The following is an 18,762-nucleotide window of genomic DNA, read 5'->3' on the forward strand; positions in this document are numbered from 1 at the left end:
CTGCTACCCTCCTGGCACCAATGTTTGCAGTCCCCATAGGAACCCCTAGGGATGGATGTGGGTGGAGGAAGGGGATTATTTAAAAAGAAGTAAAATGTTTGCATTATAGTCAACTTGAAAAATACAGGAGAATTCACCCCAGGAAAATAATTGTTAACAGCTCGTTTGCATGCCTCTGCTTATTTTTAAAATCAGACGGTCACAGTTTACGCTGTGTTATACTTCAGGATGCTTATCCCGCCCCTCGTCACCACACCTCCCACGCTTGAAGCACATCCTTCTGTCGTCTGACTATTTTCACTTACAGTAACGAGCTTTCTAGGAAAATGTGTTGGATCGGTCCTTTCTAGTCATTAACAAAGACATGACTGTAGGTTGTCTTTTCTTTCTCAATGCAGAGAAGTCATTCGGAATTCAAAAGAGGTTCTGAGTTTATTGCAAGAAAAAAATCCTACCTTTAAGCCGGTGCTTGCTATTATTCAGGTAAGGGGCTGCTCTTTGAGGATGCTTTTCAATGAAGAAGAGAATCGTGTACGGAAGACCAGGGTATCTCTTGTCACAGAAGCGGTCTTAACAGGGAGGAGAGGGCAGAGACGGAAATACTGTTGGGTCCCTCTTCCTTTGGTCATTTTGCTCCTACCAGGTTACTGGTTAGTTCCCTCCCTGCCTGGATGGGTCTTTTATAGAGAGGGGTGCCGGCTGAGTGGCCACTCGAGCCTTAGGAGGGCTCTCACTTTTTTTAAAGTAACATAATGTGAAAGCTGAGATACTGACATGTGAATAAATACCAGCTCTTGGTCTCCTTCTGTGAATAATTAGAGCCTGTATTTCCTTCTCTTTCTAATAAATTGGATGATTTATCATCATAAAATTCATCTCTGTATTACGTTTTGTGCTTTTTCAAGATATTTTTGTTGCTGTTACATTCTCCTTCTTGCTCCCATCTCCTTAGGCAGGTGATGATAACTTGATGCAGGAAATAAACCAGAATTTGGCGGAAGAGGTGAGGATTATTGAATTCTACAAATCCGTCCTATGTGTTTGACGCTTCATTCTCTCACGGCGACAGAATAACGTTGTGTTCCTTTCACAGGCTGGTCTGAACATCACTCACATTTGCCTTCCTCCGGATAGCAGCGAGGCCGAGGTAAGGACCACGGGCACTTGAACACAGGGTGCTTCTCCCTTTAGACATCATATACCCATCTCTTAGCATCTCTTAGTTGTCGTTGGAAAAGTTCAGTCTTTGCTTGTGGCTGAGTTCTTAGAGGGAAGAGGTCACTTCTCCTTCTAGTGGAAATGCTCCTTGATCTGTTTGTCCCTCACTACATGTTTCTGTTGAAGGACGGAGCTGTGCTTAGTGACTTGGGTTGTGCTTTTTGGCGGCGGCGGCAGCAGCATCCAGTGGCGATTGTCTGGCTGCCGGGGTCTGGAGGGCTAGTTCTGGATTTGCTCTTTCCTGACCAGTTGTTTGACCTCGGCCATTCCTTCAGCTTCTCAGTGTCACAGTTCCCTGATCAATAAATTTCGTGGCCGGCGCGACAAATCGACCAGGAACGTGAGGGTAAGAGGATGAAGAAAAGAACTGGAGAAGCAGAGAGATGGGGGCAGGAGGAGCACTGGGAGGATGTCCAGCAGTGCTGATTTTATTCCACATCTTACAAGCATTTATAAGGCAGACCACAATAGAAGGAGTGATACATCAGTATCTAGTCAGATAACCGCAAGTTCTTACTACAAACAAATCTCATGATGCCACGTAATCATGGCTAATGCCATTAGCTACTATTGATACAAGAAGTTACAGTCAACCAGGGAGTGGGTTATGGAAAGTACAGGAACAACAAGGACCAACTAAGAATTTATGACCCTGACCACATTGTTCCCTTCTGTAGGGAGAACGTGTGGGAAGTCACGTAGGCGAGCGCACGACACATAGCATAGACCCTTTCTCAGTGTTACTCAACTTTCCTGTCCTTAACCCCTTATCGAGGCGTCTGGACTTTAAAGGAGACACAAGTCAGTGCCTGGTTTGATCCACGACTCCAACCGTGCCGTGGCCTCCAACAAATAAAATAAAGGAATAGAATGAGATCATCTTCAACGTCCCTTGCAGGCAAATGTTCTGGGAGTAATAGCCTTTGCTGGTATCGTGTCAAGCATGGGAGAAGCAGCCACGCCCACAAGTAGTGGTGAGGAAACCAGACCCCGGGCCGTGCTAGTGTTTGGTCCTGTGGCTAGCTTTTCTTCAGACGGGCTGTGGCAGTGAGGATTTATTTGACTGCCAGTGATGGAAAACTTTGAATAACAGAAGAGGAAATAAGACAAGTTTATTTTTCTCTTAGGTCAGTAAGTTTGGAAGCAGGCTGGTATGGTGGTATCACAAAGTCACCAGAAGCTTGGGTTCCTTCAGTCTTCCTGTCCTATCGTCTGTTGTGCTATCTCATATCCAAGATGGCAGATTCAACCCTGTATATCACATCCACATTCTAGCCAGTGCCAAATAAATCCAGACTTAGTAAGGAGAGACATGATTCAAAAGGACTGTTGTAATAGGGGGTATACTCTGATGGTAAGATCTAAGATCTGTAATCCTTTGAGAGGTAGGCAAAAGGGTTTTTCTTTTTTTTTTTTTAAGATTTTATTTATTTGACAGAAGAGAGAGACAGTGAGAAAGGGAACACAAGCAGGGGGAGTGGGAGAGGGAGAAGCAGGCTTCCCACTGAGCAGGGAGCCCGATGTGGGGCTCTATCCCAGGACCTTGGGATCATGACCTAAGCCGAAGGCAGATGCTTAATGACTAAGCCACTCAGGTGCCCCAGAAGGGTTTTTCTTTTACACAGCGGGGTAGAGAAGGCTACAGAGAACCCGGTGTGAGAAAGTGGGATGAGAGGGGACCTTGATGGGACAGTAGGTCAGAGAATGTTTTACCCTGTGGCCAGATTCATCTCAGGAGAGGTTGTCTGCTAACCAAGTGAGGGGTGGGTCAAAGTTTAGCAACCTGGGGGAAGGAAGGAAACTTACATTTTGTTTGCGTTTTGCTCAGATGAAACAGTGGAGGCAAGTAGTTCACCTGATCTTTTATGAGACAATGAGTGGGCATTTTTAGGGCCTGGATCTGGTTCTTTGCAGTACACAAGAGAGTGGGGAGGATTTTTTAACCTTCCTTGTTTTCCCAGATCATGGGGCTCAGTTCAACGACTTCTTGTCACCAGCAAGTAAAAGGCATTCCGGACAAGGACAAAAGACAGGTTCCCCGTCTCTTCCCTTCAGGAACAGTTCCTAAAAGTCACAGTTATGTGTCCCTGTCATTGGCCTGAACCTCATTGCTCCGCCACGAAGCAAAGAAGGCTGGGAAATACAGTCTTTCCACCAGGTGGCCTTAAACCATTCATTATGGCACCTAAAAACCAAAGTTTATTACTAAGGAAGAAGGGAAACCATATCTGGGCAAACCATTTCTGCCACACTTGCCTTTATGATATATTATTGATATATCATATCATATATATGATAAATATTGACCCCCTGATGTACCAGCATTAACAAATGCCGAGAAATTTGTTGTCCCTTTGCAGAAGGACACCGTTGTCTGCATTTGGGTTGTTTGCATCGGTATTGCTAGGCCTTCACTTTTTTATTCCCGGACTTATTTTCTGACAGTCATCTATTTCCTATTTTTCTTTGACATTCTGGTAAATCTAAATTTGTATGGCGGTGTTACTGTTCTGTTGGAAAAGAGGAAGGATCTTAATTTATTAAGATTTTGTGGTTGCATCTCCTACAGCCCAAGTACAGGTGACAGCAGACCCCTCACTTCATTCTGGGCTCTTGACCCACCATTACTCCGTTAGCCCTTTACCTAGCTTAGTCTGCTTTCATTTTCTTTACCAGCGTTTGCCATACCCAGAGATTATATTACTACTATTATTATTATTACCTTTCCTTTTCCCTCTTGTCTTCCCCTCTAGAATCTAAACTGTAGGAGGGCAGGCATTTTATTCACAGCTATATTTCCTGTCTCAGAACTGGCACAGAGTAGGGACTCAAAACATGCAATGTCTGTTGAATGAATGAAAGCCTGGTGAATGAGTGGAACAAAATTTCCTTTCTTGATTTTTGTGTATCACAGCATTTTCCTTTCTCACCAGGTGGAAATACCACCGTGATTTTTTTGCTAGACGGTAAAACAGGTGGTGAAGGCAACACTGCTCACAGTGAGACCCATATGCATGGGCTGGTGTCTCTTTTACTTAGGAACGAATAATATTGTGAAGTGAAATGAATCCATGTGTTATCTCCTGGCATGAATTAGAGCTAGATAGACAGGACAGAGCATTTCTTACGGAAGGACACCCGGGCCTTCATTAGCTTTTACATTTTTACATCACCTTCCCAAGCTGTACTTCAGTCTTTTTCAGAAATAGTGAGTTATTTTAGCATTTCCTATAAAAAGGAGATATCTGTGCTTTGAATTTATCAACCACAAGCCTTTGGAAATGCTATCTGGGTCCATTCAGGCCCAGGGGACCTGAGGGCCCGAGTGATGGCTTCTAGAGGGCGGCAGGTGGGAAGACTTTGGTGAACACGTTGTGTTTGAAACATAGGCTTGTCTGGGCCGGGTTGGAATGCCCGAGACTTGTGCCCCGTGGTCTCCCTGAAAGCTGGCAGTGTGTTGCACTCCAGTACAGTCGTGGAATTGTCTCTTGCGTATCTCAGAGTCTGGTTTGGTTTGGTTTTGTTCTGTTGTGGCAGGGAGTGGGACAGTAAGAAAGACAAAGAAGTCCCTAAAATTCAGTCATGCCGCTTTTGAAAACTTATAAACACGGTGAAAAGAGAAATTAGACTTTCTTCATTCTGCTTTACAGCACCTTCAACAAGGAGTGAAAAAGAAACGAGGCATTTTTATGAATCTATTTTTATTTATTTATTTATTTATTTATTTATTTTTTATTTATTTATTTTTTATTTATTATTTTTTATTGGGTCTTATTTTTATAGCATTGATTTTGGGGTTTGTTTTTTTGCCTCTGTAGATCATAGATGAAATCTTGAAGATTAATGAAGACGCCAGAGTACACGGCCTTGCCCTTCAGATCTCGGAGAGCTCCTTTAGCCACAAAGTCCTCAATGCCTTGAAACCAGAAAAGGACGTGGATGGGTGAGAAAATACAAAAGAAAACAACCCAGTCTTACTGCTAATCGAGCTTTTCTACTGTGACCTTTTTTCCTTTTAGTTCCACTGTTTCAGCTGGGTCTGTAATTAAGAGTGGAAGAAGTCCTTTAACTATTTCAGGAATTTGTGGGCTTTTTAAATTCCATATAAGAAAGTTACATATTTTGGAATAGGCACTTCCCCTTTTGTAGGGCTTGGGCGCCATTCTGGAAGGAACATCCTTCACACCATCACATTCATTTCATAACCTCCTGTCTGATTCACAGAGCCCTTGGCCAGACTTCCTCATCTAAATAAGCGTTTCCTTGAAAATTCTGCCAGACCAAAGAAACCACCCCAGAGTCCTGACTCACCAGCAGCACCCCATGCTTCCTTCGTCCCAGGCCAGTTGAGAAAAGCAAAACAAGCACTTTCATTCATAACACAAGGTTTTATTTGAAATTAGAGGAAAAAACTACAAATATGTGGTGCGCTAATATTTGCCTTTGACTCATGTCCTGGCGTGACATCCACCTCATGAGACGAGGAGTACTGCCCATTCATGTGGGCGATCGGGACTTCTCCAGGGGAGGGAAAAACCTCATTTTCCTGCATGGAAATAGGAAGTATATTTTGTACTGCGGCAAATGAACATCATGTATTTAGCATTGTAAGCAAAGGTTGTAAGCAAATTTAAAAATCAGACTCCCATCCAGTATGCCTCACGGGAGCTGGATTGAAAGGCTGCCGCCTGGTGGACACACCCGGGCTCCTTCCATTCGCAAACCTCTCTGGGTGCTCAGACCCAGGGTAGACACAAACACAGGTTGAAAAGTTGTCATGAAAATCTCTGGTTCTGTACTAGACTAACTAGAAGGGAGAAGAAGCCCTGTTCAGTGAGAAAACATCCAGAACCTGCAGGTATCAAAGTGTAATTTCAAATCTTCTGTGAAAAGAGAGAACTATGAACATTTTTCTGTGTTTCCATTTTATTACGAACTTGTATGGAGCCCATTGCTTTCACTAGATAGTTAGGGACCATCGGGTCCTGGATTTGAAGGAGGAAGAGCGCAGAAGTCATTCAAAGTACATGGTCACTCAGATTTTATTTCTTGATTTCCCAAGGAGGTAAGTACTGATATTAAATGGGGATCAGACTCGTGAATCCCACGTCTTGCTAGGTCACCCCAGATTTCTAGGATTGGTCCTGGATTTCGATACTTATTGAGATATAAATTCCCTCAAGGAAAAAGCAGGCTCGGCTGCACGACAGTGGGGTTGCACACTTCAGGAACACCATTCCATGGAGCGCTCCAAGCAGAGCTTCCTGTGCTTGTGCACGCCAAGGCCTTGCATGGTCTTGTGCTCATCCTGCTCTCCAGGCAGAACCAGAATTCCCAAGGTTGGCCCAACCCACAGGAGCCACTTCAGAGTTTCCCAAGGGACTGCTCTAAAAAGCTAGTGGCCTTTTTTCTTGCCCATTCTCTGTATTTAATGACTTAATATATTCTGTCTATCCAGTGTTGATGTGGATATCGTTTGGGATTAATACATGTGAGTTAGGGGCACCCGGGTGGCTCAGTGGGTTAAAGCCTCTGCCTTCAGCTCAGGTCATGATCTCAGGGTCCTGGGATCGAACCCCGCATGGGGCTCTCTGCTCAGCGGGGAGCCTGCTTCCCCTTCTCTCTCTGCCTGCCTCTCTGCCTACTTGTGATCTCTGTCTCTGTCAAATAAATAAATAAATAAATAACATCTTTGAAAAAAAAAAAGAGTGTGTTAAAAAAAAATACATCTGAGTTACAGATGAGTGAGCTTCGACCATGTTTTGGCTTACAACTTTCCTTTTTGTCAAATTCAGAGTAACAGACATCAACCTGGGGAGGCTGGTCCGTGGGGATGCCCATGAATGTTACGTCTCTCCTGTGGCCAGAGCTGTAATTGAACTTCTTGAAAAGTCAGGTAGGATTGCTGCTTTAGAAATGCTGTGATTTTCTCTTTTTTGGGACTTACTGATTTTTTAATAAGGATTTCTTTCTGGAAGAGTCTAATTGAAGCATGGAAGTAATATTCAATGTCCGTTCTTTTGCTTATCTTCGAGGAGATACAAATGACTCTGACAGACTTTTCTAACAAGGTTACCTCTATTACAGTTTTAAAAAGAAACTGGTAAGCTAAATGACCTGTTGTGAACAAAGACTCAGCTTCTCTCAGGAAACACTCAAAATAACCACAACGGAAAATGTTCCAAGCTTCAACTTGTCAAATCTGTTAACATGTAAACTTAAATAAAACTTATGTGTAAGATTTAAATGAGGAGGCTGTCAGATAGAGTTCAGGGTATGGGAACCTCAATTGGGATTTATCAGTGAGCAGTAACTCTTTCTATAATCAGTATTTAATTTCCATTGTTTGCCCCTTGACCTTGCTCTTTTATGTCATTGACATAGAAATGAATAATTTCTTTTTCTTGGTTATCAGACTGAGTTTCATATATTTTAAAGGCTTTCTAGCTGAGTATATAAAAATTTAAGTAACTAGGGGCACCTGGGTGGCTCAGTGGGTTAAGCCTCTGCCTTCGGCTCAGGTCATGATCCCAGGGTCCTAGGATCGAGCCCCGAGTCAGGCTCTCTGCTCGGCAGGGAGCCTGCTTCCCCCTCTCTCTCTGCCTGCCTCTCTGCCTACTTGTGATCTCTGTCTGTCACATAAATAATTAAAATCTTTAAAAAAAAAAATTTAAGTAACTAAATTTTTTCTGTTCCACCTTAGTAAAAGAGAAGCAGATGTTCCTCCTGCACACCCAAATGTAGAACCATCAAGCAAAAATTGCAAAGTATTTAATATCTCAAATATATAAAGAATTTGTACAAGTCAGTACCCAATAAGAATAATAATAATAATAATCTGGTTAAAGTATTAGAAATGTCTGAATAGACATTTTCCCAAAGAAGGCCTACATATGGCCTACAGGTACATGAAAAAGTGCTCAATACCACCGATCATCGGGGAAATGCAAATTAAACCATAATGAGATATCACCTCACACCAGTCAGAATGGCTAGAATAAAAAATAAAAGAAATAACAAGTGTTGGGGAGGATGTAGGGAAAAAGGAGCCCTCGTGCCCTGTTGGTGGGAAACTGCAAACTGGTGCAGTCACTCTGGAAAACAGTATGGAGGTTCCTCAAAAAATCAAACATAGAACTACCATGTGATCCAGTAATTCCACTACCTGGGTATTTACCCAAAGAAAATGAAAACACTAATTCCAAAAGCTATATGCTCCCCTGTGTTTATTGCAGCATTATTTACAGCAGTCAAGGTATGGAAGCAATCTACAGATAGATGAATGGATAGAGAAGATGTGTCCATAAACAATATGGAATCTTACTCAGCTGTAAAAAATGAGTGAGGTTTTGCCATTTGTGGCAGCATGGATGGATCTAGAAGGTATCATGCTAAGTGAAGTAAGTCAGAGAAAGACAAATGTCATATGATTTCATTTATATGTGGTATCTAAAAAACAAAACAAAACAAAAAAACAGAAATAGACCTGTAAACATAGAGAACAAACTGGTGGTTGCCATGGGGGTGTTGGTGGGCAGCGTGGGTGATATAGGTTTCTAGTTATGGAATGAGTAAGTCACAGGAATTAAAGGTGTACAGCATAGGGAATATAGTCATGGTATTGGAATAGCATATGGTGACAGATGGCAGCTCTGCTTATGGTGAGCATAGCGTGACATACAGTCTCGTTGAATTGCTGCATTGCACGCCTGAAACTAATGTAACATTACGTGTCAACTGTACTTCAGTGAAAAAATTCCTCCAAAATATACACCAGAGTTCCATTAGAAGATTAGCTTTTCATATATACCTTTACAACATTAGCCGTTAAGCTGAGATGCTGTTTTTCCATCATGCGAATGATTGGGATGATGATTCTCAGTAACTCAGCCATAACATTCACAAAGAAAGAGTTAAGTCATGGTATCCATTGTGGGCTCTAACTTGGCTCAGAGGGCCAAATTTTAAAATGTTCTTTGTCCTTACGCTAAAGCTACAGGGGAGAAAGGCTCTGAAATTTTGATCATGATACTGAATTTCCATGGTGGATAGGTGTCAACTTAGATGGAAAGAAGATCTTGGTAATAGGAGCCCATGGGTCTTTGGAAGCTGCCCTGCAATGCCTGTTTCAGAGAAGAGGGTCCATGACCATGAGCTCCCAGTGGAACACGCCTCAGCTTCAAAGCAAGGTAAGCGTCTTTCATGTGGGAAATAGAGTTTTAAGTGCTTATATTAGAAAAGGAAAAGGACTAGAAATGTATAGGCTAAGCATTGAACATAAGTGAGAGGAAGAACAGCAGAAAATCTCAAAGGATGGAAACAGTAAAGAGCAGATATTAATGAAATAGCAAGTTTATGTCAGAGATGATCAACTAAGCCAAAAGTCGGTTCTTGGAAGAGTCTAATAAAATGGAAAGACCACTAGCCAAAATAATCAAAACAAAAAGAGAATACCAGCAGTGTTAGGAATGAACAAAGGGACATAACTGCAGAACAAAAATTATTTTCAAAAAAAAGAGGCTATGAACAATTTTAGTAAACTGGTAAATTTGAAAATCTGTATGAAATGAAAACTTCTAAATGTAACTTACAAAATGGATTTAAGTACAATTGATTAGACTGACATACATTTAAGACATTGGATCAGTCTACCCACCAGACATGCAAACTAAAGGAGTTCTACCACCATCAGAACATGTCATAATCTTTCCTCCAAGGAATGGAAAAGAACACTTTCTAACCCATTTTGTGAGTGCCCAAACAAGAGGACAGGATGCTCAAGGACAATTACGGGCTCATTCCAACCAAATCCAGCACCAGGTTGGGGTTATCATAGGATTGCCAGTGTGGTTTAATATCAGAAAAATCCATTAAGATTTACTGACATAGTTCACCACATTGTCAGATAAAAAACTATGCTGTCACTATCATAGATACAGAAGTCATTTGATAAAATCCTTTATGATTTTTTCCCTAAAAAACCTTATCTAGGAAATTAAAGGAATTCCTTAACCCAGTAAATATCTATAAAAAGTTAGAGCAAGTATCTCATTAAATAATGAAATATTAGAAACATTTCTTTTAAAATTTGGAAAGATATAAGGGTGCCTGTTATCAGTAGTCCTAATCAGCTCTGCATGGGAATTACTAGACAGTGCTGTAATGTGAGAAAGGGAGAATTTATAATGTTTGGAAAGGAAGACACCACACTGTCATCAATCCTAGATGATAGCTTTACCTACATAAAAAACTCAAAAGAATCTTAAAAAAATATGAGAATGAATATGAGTTCACTCGGGTTCTTGGATATATGCATTTCTAAACACTACACCCATAGTTAAAAGAGTAATTTTTTTTCAAAGATTTATTTATTTGAGAGAGAGAGAGTGCAAGCACGTGAGTAGTATAGGATGTAGGAAAGAAAATCCTGTTTTAAACAGACTCTGCGCTGAGTTACAGAGCCTGACTCAGGGCTCGATCTCACAACATGGAAATAGACTTGAGTTTAACCAGCTGTGCCTCCTGGGATCCCTATAATTTTTTTTTTTTAAATTTTACTTTTTATAAACATATATTTTTATCCCCAGGGGTACAGGTCTGTGAATCGCCAGATTTACACACTTCACAGCACTCACCATAGCACATACCCTCCCCAATGTCCATAATCCCAGCCGCCCTCTCCCAACCCCCCTCCCCCCATCAACCCTCAGTTTGTTTTGTGAGATTAAGAGTCACTTATGGTTTGTCTCCCTCCCAATCCCATCTTGTTTCATTTACTCTTCCTATAATTTTTTTTATCAGTTTTTTAAAATTGATTCTTAAATTAGAGTTTATAATAGCAATGAGAATATAAGGTACTTAGGATATATTTAACAGAAGTTATTTCTGATCTTTTGAAAGAAATTATATAATTTTGATGAAGGTCATTAAGAAGACTCCAAAATAGAGATACCATGTTCATGGATAAGAGGACTCAATATTGGGGCGCCTGGGTGGCTCAGTGGGTTAAGCCTCTGCCTTCAGCTCAGGTCATGGTCTCAGGGTCCTGGGATCGAGCCCCGCGTCGGGCTCTCTGCTCAGCAGGAATCCTGCTTTCCCCTCTCTCTCTGCCTGCCTTTCTGCTTACTTGTGATCTCTGTCAAATAAATAAATAAAATCTTTAAAAAAAAAAAAAAAAAACAAGAGGACTCAATATTCAGAGAAGCGGACATGGTAGCATGTTGGTGGCTTTGTAATAGAGAGATTTGGCCTTGTGAAAGAAAAAAAAAAGGAGAACGCAATATCTTAAAGATACTGATTCTGCCCAAATTAATCTATAAATTTGAGTCAGAGTCCTGACTGATTATTGTTTTTGGTGAGTTTGACAAGCTGATTCTAAAATTTAACAGAGGGGGTACCTGGGTAGCTCAGTTAAGCATCTGCCTTTAGCTCAGGTCATGACCCCAAGACTTTGGGATTGAGCCCCGCATCGGGCTTCCTGCTCAGCAGGGAGACTGCTTCTCCCTCCCCCACTCCCCCTGCTTGTGTTCCTCTCTCTCTTTCGGTCAAAAAAACAAATAAAATCTTTAAATAGTAATAAAATAAAATTTACACAGAGGTAGAAGGGCAAAAACAAGACAATATTGAAGAGATCTTGAGCTGCAAATATCAACGTGAAAGAATTTTTTAATATAGCACTTGCTGAAAAAAAGCATTTGCAAAAGGGTTCATTGCATGTGACACCATTTAAAGTCTAAAAACAGTGCCATATATATCTATGCTTTAGGGCTACATATATAAACTAACAAGATAAAGAAATGTCTGGTCCTTGAACCCAATCAGGAAACCATTTACCAGGACAAGGATGTGGATGTAGGTGGAAAGGAGACTCACTGGTGTTGGCCGTGCCTTTTTTCTGGGCAGTGGGCTGGGTGTCCAGGTGCATTCTATCATCTGTTTACATTTTCATGGCTGGAACAGTTAATAAGGTTTTTAATTTCAAAAAAATGGCCATGAATTTTTACACATTTCAAGCAAAGTGAAGTTAAATTAAAAGTGTGTTAAGGACAGTAAAGTAACTGCAGAACAACATCGAAAAATACACGTTCCTTATGTTGCCCCATGAGAACAGAAGTGAGAAGTTGCAGTCCTGCCCCGGGGAGGCAAGTGTCTCGACCGAGAAGTGATACCTGAGTCGCAGGTGGGTCTAATACATGCAGCTCTTTCTCCTGTGAAGGCAGCTCAGAAACGTGGTCGCCCAGCTAAGCTCAAAACCTCTGTGCCTTTTGAGTGGTCACCACATGGGGGCAACCTATGCAAGAAAATTCAGGGACTCCCAATTCAGAGCCGAGAATTTTTGATTTTGGAAGGTTAGTGGAAGAAGAAAACACGCCCTGCTCTGGACTGAACAGCTGTGGTGGAAAAGAGAAAAATACCTTCACTGGCAACTGAATGTTTTCACAGCTGTCGCAGATAACTTTGCCGGTTGTATCTGTATTTTGGTAAAACAAAGGCATCTTTCAAAGTACTTTTTTATGATGGAAATAAATCACCTTGACTCTTCTTTGGGATAAATCTCGTCCTGACTTTGAGAACGACCAGCGGCTCTACTCTCGAGAGAATCTAGAAATTGGGTAACTTTCCTGTTTTCAGACATCCGGGAAGGTTCTGTTGAAGAGCTGTTGCACACATATTGTTTCCCGGGTACGTAGAATGGCCCCACCATGAATCTTAGAGACTGTGACCTTTCTCCACTGCTTCGTCTCTGTAGCCAAAAATATGGACAGGATGGTTCAGGGCTCCTCATGCTGGTCTTTGAAATTTATCTGGCCTCTGGCCCCCTTCTCCCCGGTCTACCTACTGCCTCTTGCACCTCAAGACAAAGCCTTGTTCTTTCCGTTTTTCATGCCAGCGGCTCACAGTTCATGAGCCACGTACCTCCCCGAGGACGTGCCTCCATGCTTCTGCCTGACATTTGACTTTCCACTCTTCCTGGATTTTATTTCTGAAACACGGGCCATTGCTGGGCCTGGTTTCCAAGAACCGAGACCACAGACCTCTGCAGGCGACCGTGGTGGTGGGTCACCTGGGCACGGGGTTGGCATCCTGGGGCACCTGCCCGCGTCGGGGTGTGTGTCCACCCTTGCTGGCCGCACCCTCAGCAGACCTGTCCTGTGAAAAACAGCGAGTGGGTAAGTTTAACAACAGCTTGGGAGTTTTGTTTTCTCGTTTCATCAACAACAAATAGTACAGTGTAAGATCGTAGTACATTTCGATTCTCCTTACTGCAGTGGTAAGTGTCGGGGGGAAAAAGGAGAAGCAAAGGGTTATAGCTGTTGGCTGAGGGAAGTCATCTTTGGGGGCGCGTCTTGTAGGCTTCCTTGTACCTGATACAGAGCAAGCTACCCCCGTTGGCCATCTGGTTGGGGGGTTCCATCCTGAGAGGTCTGGGGGTCAGGAGGTGGGTGACCATGTAACACTGGAGTCCTGCCTACCACCTTCCACACGACACACAGCCTCTCAAGTCTGAGATGGCCTACAGGCGACCGCCAGCGAGAACTACCTTGGAGGGTTTGGAGTCAGACACATTTGTGTTCTTGGTAAGCAGTGGGATGTAGGCTTTGGTGACAGCTCCGGGTTCAAGCCTTCCCTGTCACTTAGCTTTTCTGAACCTTGTCTCTTCAGGTGTGGAAGGGGGTCCTAACACTGCCCGCCGCACAGGGCTGCTGTGGGGTTCAGTGGCGCAAGTTGGCTTCACACAGAACTTGGCCCCTGCGAACGTCCACATTAACAGCTTGGCTGCTGTTAATGGTGAGTCAGGAAAGACATTGGCCAGCTTCGGCCTGTGGAAGAGTCAGTGGGTCAATGAAATCGTAAGGAGATAAGCTAGTAAAGTAGTGGGACCCAGGTCCCTCGCTGGAAGCCCAGTAGACGTGTTTCCAGTGTACGGCAGGCAGAAGGAGAGAGTCACTGCGGGAGGGTCTTGTTCCGTCTTGAGGTGGGAGGGATGAAACCAAAGCAAGACGAAGAGAGTGGGAGAGAGTGGGTGCCCAGTTTTGGCCTTTACACCCACCCCGCTTCTTCACCGGTATTACCAACTACCAACTTGAAGTAATGCAACAGAGAGCCTTTGCTCCACCGCTGTGGACCTCTTCCGTCCTGCAAGTTCTGTGTTCCTCAGAAGCCACTCTACTTCAAGTTATGTCTGGTGGAGGGGTTCCCTGTTTATTGATTAATTCTTACAGGAATAGCGTTCCTTCCTACAGTGTGGAGGAATGGTGACATAGAGTTAGTGAGATTGAAGCGGATTCTGGTTACGCGTAACATCTCCATGGAGCCTGAGCAAGAAGGGTTGAGATTTGCCTTTTCAGAGTTTTGTGGACAGTAGAGTAGATTTCTGTAATTTGCAGCTTTGCCGTTTCATGCCCATCTGAGTATGTCACTGGAAATTAAGTTTCCTGCTTTGTTTCTGAGCATCATTTCTGGGCTTTGCTAGAAGTTATGTTTATACACGGGGGAGGGGAAGAATGTACTTGTCCATATCAGCTTCATGCGATGGAGGAGCGTCGGATGTCTGGAAGCAAAAGCTCTGGGCGTGGTGTTTCTGGGTAGGGCTCCTTCCATCACCCGGACAGAGGCCCCGCACTCAGCATCCCGGACCCCAGGAGTGGAATGTCTCCCCAGTGCGGGGCCTGGACAGAGCCACCGCCCAATGAGAACTGGCTTATCTCTGCCACCCCCTGAGGAGTTCACCCTGATGCCAAAAGCAGTTTGAGGCGAGAGAATGTTCTGCGTTTAGGATTTATGAGTTGGAGTGGTACCCCTCTCCAGGGAAGCGAGGCTGACAGGTTCCTTGGGGCCCTGCGTGCACACCCGTTACTCACAGTGCTCACGGGAGAGCCTTTCTGGAATCTGTGGTGAGACACAGCTGGAGGACAGGGTGAGGTGGCTTCCAGCTGTGACAAATCGGGTCCATCCCAGCTGTGTGCATAAGAAATAACCCAGAAATAAGAGAACCGTTTTATTTTGTTTTTCTCAGAGGATCTCATGTCTCCTCCTCCTGAGCACAGAGACCCTCAGAACTAGTATTAACACAAGAAGGGAAAAATACAAGTCTTTCCTATTTATTTGAAGGATCAAAGGGGGTCGGGATTTTTTGAACAAAAGCTAAATGATCGCTAAGTCATTTCCAGTTTAAATTCACTGCAGAGCATGGCTTATAGAAGGCTTTTGAAAGTGAATTGGACATTTCCAAATAGACTTGTATTGTACATACGAAATCTTGAAAAAAGAATAATCTTTTTTCCAAAGATTGGGGGAAAAAAATTCTAGCTTTTAAACTGAATGAGATTAGTGAGTTACATGACTGGATTTTTGTTTTTTTTTAAATATATATATACATATTTTTATTAACATATAATGTATTATTTGCTCCAAGGGTACAGGTCTGTGAATTATCAGGCTTATACACTTAACAGCACTCACCATAGCACATACCCCCCTGATGTCCATCACCCAGCCACCCCATCCCTACCCCACCCCACCCCAGCAACCCTCAGTTTTTTTGTGTGAGATTAAGAGTCTCTTAGGGTTTGTCTCCCTCCCCAGTCCCATCTTGTTTCATTTTTTCCTTCCCTGTCCCCCACAATCCTTGGCCCTGCCTCTCATCATCAGAGAGATCATATGATAATTAGCTTGAGTTGAGTTCACTCTTGTTTTATTCCAACAGTTTATCATCCCACAGACAACCTTTTAAGAGAGGAGGCCGAAGTAGACTCAGTGCCATTCCCTCCCTGAGGCCTTGGGAGGGTGTCCACCCTATTGAGAGGGTGGTGGGGGCTCCCTGGTCACCTGTGGGGGCTCGCAGGACAGTGCCTCGACAGGAGCCTCTCCCCCCGCACACACACACCAGTTACAGGTGGCAAGGAGATTGTCCCCGATCACAGATCACCACGGGATCCTGTACCAAGCGAATACCAAGGTTATTCAGTAATGTGTGACTAAGTGACCTGAGTCACGTAGGGCCCTGAGCATTCTCTGATGGATTTTTCCATGTTCATGGACTGAAAATGCCTTTTGAGATGTCACGTCCCATTCTTTTCACTCCTGTCACTCCCTGATCATTGCATCACTTACTAACACCAGAGAAGGAGGTGAATGGGACGTTTTTAAAAGTCCCCAAATCAGGCCAATTATATCTAGTAGTGGTGAGAAGAGGATTTGTGAGAGAACCTATTGGAACTGATGGGCACGCGCTCCAGGAGTCACATAGGGTGGACCCTTGTGAGCTGTACGTAGTTTAAGGTCTGTATGTACAAAAGAAGGGCTCCCAGCTGTGTCCTGTGACCAGCAGACCCGTGATGTCCCTTCCAGCGCACCTAGCGTTATCCCTGTCGGCAGAGCCTGGCTCCACCTTTCACCCCTTCTTCCCCAGTATAAATGATGTTTAAGGAATTAAAATGTAATTTAAGGAGTTAGAATTAGAATACTTTAATGGATAGCTATTAAACGTAAGCCACAACTTTGAAGCCCCTTATGTTGGGGTAAAGATTTCCTCCTCCGAGCTTTTCTCCTCTGTCGTCTCATTGACGCGACACGTGCACGTGAAGTATGGCATCACCCGCGAGGAGCCGCAGAGACTTCACTTGAACCAAGGCCTTGAAACACCCCGCAAGCATCCTTCCCCTGGCAGCTCAGGCCCCTTCCGTAGAGTACAGCTTCTTTGCTCCACAGAGGAGGTGGTCGAGGCCCGGAGGGTGACTGGAGGAAGAGGAATGCACAGATGGGCCCATGTGGGATCCAAGGTTCAGAACTGGGAAAGGCGAGTGCGTCAGGAAAGGCCAAGTTAGATTTCACACAGCTGCCTCTCCTCTCATTAACTCCACCAGGCTGTAGCTTTTCAGTTCCGGGCTCGACACGGCGGAGGCAGGCCGTCGGGGCTGTCCTGCCTCTGTGAGGCCTGGCTGGCCTAGGGCCATCTTGGGGACCACAGCCTGGACATTTCTTCCTTTTAGTGCCACATGGTTCTGAGTCTTTGTCATACTGGATTGTCTCTCACCACACACGCAGACTCTCTCTGTGTCTCTTCACCATCCTTTGTAATTTCATCGTCTCCCTAGAGTGTGAGAAAGGGAATTACTTTTTTTTTTTTTTTTTTTAATTTTATTTTGTATAAACATATATTTTCATCCCCAGGGGTACAGGTCTGTGAATCACCAGGTTTACACACTTCACAGCACTCACCATAGCACATACCCTCCCCAATGTCCATAACCCCACCCCCCCTACCACCCCCCTCCCCCCATCAACCCTCAGTTTGTTTTGTGAGATTAAGAGTTACTTATGGTTTGTCTCCCTCCCAATCCCATCTTGTTACATTTATTCTTCTCCTACCCCCTTAACCCCCCATGTTGCATCTCCTCTCCCTCATATCAGGGAGATCATATGATAGTTGTCTTTCTTCGATTGACTTATTTCGCTAAGCATGATACCCTCTAGTTCCATCCACGTCATTGCAAATGGCAAGATTTCATTTCTTTTGATGGCTGCATAGTATTCCATTGTGTATATATACCACATCTTCTTTATCCATTCGTCTGTTGATGGACATCTAGGTTCTTTCCATAGTTTGGCTATTGCAGACATTGCTGCTATAAACATTCGGGTGCACGTGCCCCTTCGGATCACTACGTTTGTATCTTTAGGGTAAATACCCAGCAGTGCAATTGCTGGGTCATAGGGTAGTTCTATTTTCAACATTTTGAGGAACCTCCATGCTGTTTTCCAGAGTGGTTGCACCAGCTTGCATTCCCACCAGCAGTGTAGGAGGGTTCCGAGAAAGGGAATTACTTTTGATGAATCATTCAGAGTATATCCGTGACCAGAGGTGAGGTCCTGCTCACCTTCCCTCGCATGTTAGAACCCACGTCAGCAGCAGGCGCACTCAAAGACGGAGTGACTGCCTTTTCTGTCACAGCCTCATCTCTTTGGTACTCTTCTCCTTTACGGAGCGGTTAAGTATGTCGGATGGCGAAGTAAGAGGTGAACTTAGGAACGTGTAGAAAAAGGAAGGTCATTTATGATCCTTTGCGGAAAGATGTTGGTAGGTAAGTGCTAGTCATAATCCCTAACTGTCCATTTGGCTTGGAGTCATTCTGATTTATGAAATAAGCACAAGAGAGGTATTAATTTTAAAAGCCAATGATTTGGACGCTTGGATGGCTCAGTCGGTTAAGCGTCTGCCCTGGGCTCAGGTCGTGATCCCAGGGTCCTGGGATTGAGCCCTGAGTCAGGCTCCCTGTTCAGTGGGGAGTCTGCTTCGCCCTCTCCCTCTGCCTGCTGTTCCCCCTGCTTGTTCTCTGTCTCTATCAAATAAAGAAAATCTTAAAAATAAATAGATAAAAGCCAATGATCTATTCTGATCACAGAGGGAAGTGGAAGAAAGACACATGCCCAATTTGTGGGGAAAAAAAAAAGAATTCTCCCAGGATGAGATCACATAATGTGTGGGGAAGAGGGTGGGGGACTACCTTCTGCCGAAATCGTCATTCTCTTATCTTGCCAAAG

General features: G+C 43.8%; 1 protein-coding gene across 2 annotated transcripts in view; it reads left to right on the forward strand.

The window, feature by feature from the left end:
- The window catches only part of MTHFD1L (methylenetetrahydrofolate dehydrogenase (NADP+ dependent) 1 like), a 190,611-nt gene that overhangs the window by 7,186 nt on the left and 164,663 nt on the right, over positions 1 to 18,762 (forward strand). For both annotated transcript variants that reach the window (XR_007128113.1, XM_047733489.1), the window contains exons 2-7: positions 399 to 483; positions 953 to 1,003; positions 1,094 to 1,147; positions 5,037 to 5,161; positions 7,014 to 7,114; positions 9,271 to 9,407. Coding sequence is in view for 1 of the 2 variants with exons in the window: in XM_047733489.1 (XP_047589445.1) it covers positions 399 to 483; positions 953 to 1,003; positions 1,094 to 1,147; positions 5,037 to 5,161; positions 7,014 to 7,114; positions 9,271 to 9,407 (553 nt within the window). In the remaining variant the exon portion in view is untranslated. The remainder of the gene's footprint in view (positions 1 to 398; positions 484 to 952; positions 1,004 to 1,093; positions 1,148 to 5,036; positions 5,162 to 7,013; positions 7,115 to 9,270; positions 9,408 to 18,762) is intronic.

Source organism: Lutra lutra, chromosome 6 (genome assembly GCF_902655055.1).
Source record: "Lutra lutra chromosome 6, mLutLut1.2, whole genome shotgun sequence".
Classification (NCBI taxonomy): domain Eukaryota; kingdom Metazoa; phylum Chordata; class Mammalia; order Carnivora; family Mustelidae; genus Lutra; species Lutra lutra.